Below are 6164 nucleotides of genomic sequence, written 5' to 3' on the forward strand. Positions count from 1 at the left end.
CCTGTGGACATGGGAAAGTGAAGGGGCATTTTTGGTTGTTGTACTGAAGGAGGCGGGTGCTACAGGCTGGCATTTTGTGTCTGAGGGCAAAAAGGTTAAATGTCCAAGAAAGCACAAACGAGTCCTGCACAATGAAGCACTGTCCCCCCAAAATACACCAGTAGCGTGTAAGTTGAGAAAAGTAGTTTGGACCAAATCAATTTCAGGGTGTTTGACCAAGGCATTGAGTGTTACACCAAAAATCCTGGTTTATTACTAGTCTTTATTTGTCTTTGTTTAGATGTGCAGATTTTTTGTCCAATTTTCTACAATACACATGTACAATTCTCTTATTTTTTAAGACACCGAACATGTACATTCTCTTACATGGGGGAGGGGAGGACACTAAGAAGAGGTGCTGACATTTTTCTAAATATCTGTGGCTCTCCTTCCCCATCTGACAGGTAAGAAAAACATGAGAGCAATTACCTTCTTTGACTAAGTTGTCGGTGAAGAGACTGGTGAGGATGGTGGGAGGAAGGGTGCCGTTGCCTAGCAGGATCCCCGACAGCATTGCCAACTTTGTCTGCTCTGTTTCGGTAAAGGCTTTAAGGAAGAGGAGAAGCTGTGGGTCAAACAAAAGAAACCATGTCTATAAAGCAAAGGACTAATAGGCACAGAATGCACATCCATGGTACACAACCAGCAGGTCCTGTGCAAGGCATAGTCCTCATGCATTGGCAACACATGGGGATGTTTGGTTACCAGTTGGATACTAGAAAGAGTGACTTTAGCAGGCATAGTTCCTTTCTTCCAAGTTCACTTACATATAACGATAGATAACATTCGCAGGAAGGAAGGGACATTTGGAGAACAGTGTGAATAGTTACATAAATAATTTACATTTGACTTTTTGTACATTACATAATGAGAGTAATGTTTTCTGAAATACACTACTGTCACATTTTCCCCCTCCACTTCTTTGGGTCGCCCACCCTCACCCCTCATCTACCTACTTTCTTCGGGTTTGTTAAAGCAAAACAAATAAATGAAAACTAGGAAAGAGTCAATAACCTTTGACATCCTGCATATACTTTTTCTGAGTTCACAGCATATATACTCTTCAATAGAAGACTGCTGAGTGAGAAAGGGGTTTTCAAAGTTCTTGCTGCTCTATTACAAATAACAAGATTCACACTTTGTATTTCTTGGGTCCTGCAGGTATACCACCAGCCCTGGTGATGAGCTAATGGAGGACATGCCGTAAAGAAAAGTTCCTGACCGGTGAGAGGCTTCTGTTGTGAGGTGGAAAGAGCAATTTGGAGAGGTAATTAAAAAAGTAACAATCCCAGAAAGGCTGCAGGAAAGCCAAGACCCTCCTTATTATGAACTGCAAGAGTACTGAGTCTGTGGACCACTCTCCCCTTGCTCCTGAGCCCCTCTAGAGCATTGACTGTGTCCCCAGGCTATTTCCTCAGTTTCATCAGTCCTTAGGCATGCGACTCAGCTCCCCAGGGCTCAATATCACTATCCAGCCCTGCTGACTTGTTCATTACTTGGCTCCAATGAAAAGTTACTGGCACCAATATAAGCTTAAGTGCCAATGAAGTTCCATTAGTTCTGTGTGGTGGGTATGGCAATATTAATTTACTATCCCTAACAGTTAAAGGATTATTACATTACAAAAAGGTTATGTGACTCTTCAAATATGTATATTATGAATAAATGGCAGAAATGGAATCAAACCAATACATTTCACCTCAATTTATGCCTGTTCAAGTGTTGATGAATTAAAATGAAGTCACCTTCTAAGTTCACAAGAAAACAGGAGTGAGGGATGAGAGCATGAATGGTTAAAGCTCCAAGGAGCACCGGAAATGGGCAGGATAAACACTGACAAAATCACAGACACTTTAGATCCATCTTGAGTAGGATTCAAGTGAATAATGTAAAATGGCTTCCAAAATAAAAATGTTAACACTACTTGTTTAAAGACATTAATGTACCTATATTCCTTAAAAATATTTCATTACAACAAAATGGTGCAAAAGTTAGATCATTCTTTTAAAATTAATATTCACATTGCTCAATTCTATTAATCAACATTAGATTCATATGTTGCATATATTGCAGTAGCATTTTTATTAAAAAATAGAATACTGGAAATATAAATCATTCTTGAAAGCATATTCATTACATGAATGAAATAATTAAGGAAGTTTTCACGGCTGAAATGAGCTAAGGTAAGTAAAAACATGAGTGATGTTATTAGACAAAGCAGTAAAATGTTTAATTTATCTGAATGCTTTACATAATTTTTTCATCACATTCACTTCTTTACTTAATCAAGCACTCATTTTTCTAAGCATCTAGCAATATTATGGATCACATGCCTTTCCATTTAAATTTTTCATATTAAAAAAGTAATACTGCCAGTAGAATAAAACCTAACAAAGAATAACATAAAAATGTAAAAAACCTCTTCTCTATTCATACTCCTTTAGAATTCACATTAACTCTGAATGTCTGCATATTACAAATAACTATATGTATAATACAGGTTGCTTTTACTGAACTGTACATTGATAATAACTAAAACTAGTAGAGTGGACTAGCTACTCTTCTGAACAGTTTATGTGTATTAATATCTACAACAGCCTTGATCTTTACTTTACAGAAAGGGAAACAGGCACAAAAAATTAAGTGATTTGCCAAGGTTAAACTAGTTCCAATGGTTGCTCTGCACCTTGCTATTTCATTTATCAATTTATCGTGGACATTTCTCCAATCAATTCATGTGGCTACGCCTCATTCTTTGAAATACTGCATAGTGTGCCCCTGTATAGAGTTACCATAATTTAATCAGATGCCCACCAATGCACATTTAGGTAATTCCTCAATACTGTGATGAACACCTTTAAGCATATAGTTTTAGGTATCCTTGCTGAAGGACTCATAAATAGAAAGTTGGGTCATTGAGAATGTTAATTTTTAAAAAAAGGATTTTACAGCCCAAATGTTTTTCATTATATATAGAACCACTTTGAACAGGAAGAAGCAGTAAAGTAAATAGCAAAATAGATGTTATGGTTCCTTTATAATTTAGGCAGATGTCTAAAACTGGAAACAATGGCAAAGAAACATACAAATTTGTAACAAGTTAATATGGTGACTGCTACATATAAATACAGAGGAACTACAAATTGGAAGAGGGAACATGCTGCAATTACTGAAAAAGAGGACTTTTTAATAAGGTGCTACTATTGTTTCACTACTCACTGGAGGCCAGTCACTATGTTAAGTACTTTATATGTTACTAGAGCAGTGATGGTGAACCTATGACACACGTGTCAGAGGTGACACGCAAACTCATTTTTTTGGTTGATTTTTCTTTGCTAAATGGCATTTAAATATATAAAATAAATATCAAAAATAAAAGTCTTTGTTTTACTATGGTTGCAAATATCAAAAAATTTCTACATGTGACATGGCACCAGAGTTAAGTTAGGGTTTTTCAAAATGCTGACACGCCGAGCTCAAAAGGTTCACCATCACTGTACTAGAGGCCCAGTACATGGATTCATGCCGGTGGGGTCCCTCAGCCTGGCCTGCAGGGATCAGGCCAAAACCGGCAGTCTGACATCCCCCGAGGGGTCCCGGAGTGTGAGAGGGCACTCTGCAAAGTTGCTGTCACTAAGCAGCTCCTGCGTTGAGTGTCTGCCCCTGGTGGTCAGTGCACGTCATAGCTACTGGACGGTTGGCAGGTCGCTTAGGCTTTTATATATATATATAGATATCATTTATTCCCACAATTACCATAAGGTTTGCACTCTTGTTACAGCTATTTTGCAGATGAGAAAAATCACTGAGATTTACTCCTATACATTATCTCCAAAATGTGTTTTATCCCTTTTGCTAAAGCGTATTTTTTAAATTTAAGAAATTTACTGAGTATTAGCTGCTGTGCAGTGCTATTTCATATACTTCAACTAATTATATCATCTTATCTTGATTCCTCCCTGGATATATTTCTTTTTCTTGCATATTTCTGTTTTTTACTTTAAGCTCTGTAAGGCCAGAGATCATATTCTATAAAACTTCCTATTGAACAAAGCATGCTTATATTAAATATGCATGAAAAATCTAGGCTAATCATGTATTTCTTCCTATAGGTATTAGCTAATGATTTGTTATAGCCATTCATTCATTCAACAAACATTTAATAAAAAAACTTAAACAAATAAGACATTACATTTGAATTTTTACCTTTTTCATTGCATCCTCAAAAGCCTTTTCCAAATACTTATATCTCCTGATGAGTTTATTGAAGACCTAAACATAAAAGAGAACCATTCAATATTTTGCAAACTATTTTAAAAGGCAATAGGAGGATGTGTAGAAACTCACTCAAACCACAACATAGATCTACAATAAAAAATGTGTATTTAAACATACTCATGCTGTGATATAAGAACTATAAGCATTTCAAAGGAGTTATACTGGCCTAGGAAGAAAAACAGCATCAAAATGTACATGTTAAATAAAATAAATTCATTGAAGAACATAACAGGTGAGCAACCAAAAATAACTTCGATGAAAAAGAAAATAAATAATTTTAAAACGGTGAGATGCAGAGATTGAAATAACTGAAATGTGCAGTCCATGTGGGATTAACATGTCACCTGCCATCCCTTTAGTACAAATTAAGCTATAAAAACAAATAAAAGTATTTCCTTGAAATTCCGTAAGTCATAGGCAATAGGGTACAATCTGAAGAATGTGTTTAAAAATATCCTGTAGGAATTTGTTATGAAATCCAGTATTTGAACAAATTGGGAAATATAAATACAACTATTTTTAAGTAAAATATCAACCCTGAATGAAGGGGGTTACATATATCATCACATAGATGGTAGGTATGCTGGCAAGGAGATCAGAGATCAGGAGAGCTTATACTCTATGTAGACACAAACATGTTTTTAGCAGATGAGCAAAATTGTTTTTACTTAATGGCAAAAAAGGATTACTGACCACCACAATCCAGTTAGAACTCTCCGACAGGGTATGTAACTGTGTCAGTGGAATTCTAGACTGCTTTTTAAGTGGAGTGATGCTTGTTATTGGACTGAATGTTTGTGTTCTCCTCAAACTCATATGTTGAAGTTCTAACTCTTAGTTGTGACTGCATTTGGACATAGGGACTTAAGGAGGTGGTTAAATGAAGTCCTAAGGGCTTGGCCCTAATCTGAAAGTACTTATAAGAGCCAGAAAGAACACCTCACTAGAAAGCAAATCAGCTAGCACCTTGAACTTCCCAGCCTTCCAAACTGAGCAATAAAATTCTGTTCTTTAAGTCACCCAACCTTATATAGCTAAAACAGCTCAATGAGACTATACAATGCTCTATTTAAGTAGGGTTTTATAAATACTACTAAAGGCCCAGTGCACGAATTGCACACGGGTGGGGTCCGGCCGGCTTGTCCTGGGCTGGCCAGGAGGAGGGGCTGCAGGTGGTTGGCCAGCGGCCCTGCCCCTGATTGAACTCCCGGTCAAGGAGACAATCTGCATATTAGCTTTTTATTATATAGGATTTTGATAACTGTGAAAATGATTCCTGCATCTAATTCCTTTCTCTTACATCCACATAATATATTTTCATCTAAAACTTCCAGTGTTTATTCCATAATAATACAGTCAAGACAGGGTCCAAGAGTAAATATTACAGTGCTGCCCTTTATGGGGAAAGAATAATGGCCCAGACATGGGATTGAGGAGCATGATTTTTCTTTCAGGCCTTCTTATCTTTCTTTCCCAGTGGAACTCAATTAGCAAATAATACACCTTGTGACTTGCATGAATTGAATTCTAACAAAAGTTCTGTGAAGAAGATAAGGTGGGCATTAACGTGATAATAGGCAGATCCAGGAACTGCTATTAAGTATGAGAGCAGGAACAGAATTCAGAAATTCTGGTCCTTAGTGAACTATACTTATTTGATAAACCAAAGGCTGAGCGGGAAATATAAAAGTCCAGTTTTTGAATTGAATACATTTGCTTCAGTATACACCTGCTCAGGGCTCTGTAGGCAATTTACGTACAGAGGAGAAACAAAGATATTTTTAATCTCACTCAAGGATATTTTAACTTTTTCCATTGATTTTTTTATAAAGAGTGAAAGGAAGGTG

At 36.7% G+C, this 6164-nt stretch overlaps 1 protein-coding gene across 1 annotated transcript in view; it reads right to left on the reverse strand.

The window, feature by feature from the left end:
* Window positions 1-6164, reverse strand: part of BZW2 (basic leucine zipper and W2 domains 2) — a 39190-nt gene that overhangs the window by 22334 nt on the left and 10692 nt on the right. Inside the window, exons 4-5 of the mRNA XM_006779046.2 lie at window positions 4246-4311; window positions 469-604 (exon numbers count right to left, since the gene is read on the reverse strand). Of these exons, the coding sequence (XP_006779109.1) occupies window positions 469-604; window positions 4246-4311 (202 nt within the window). The remainder of the gene's footprint in view (window positions 1-468; window positions 605-4245; window positions 4312-6164) is intronic.

The sequence above is a fragment of the Myotis davidii genome, unplaced genomic scaffold, assembly GCF_000327345.1.
Source record: "Myotis davidii unplaced genomic scaffold, ASM32734v1 scaffold168, whole genome shotgun sequence".
NCBI lineage: Eukaryota > Metazoa > Chordata > Mammalia > Chiroptera > Vespertilionidae > Myotis > Myotis davidii.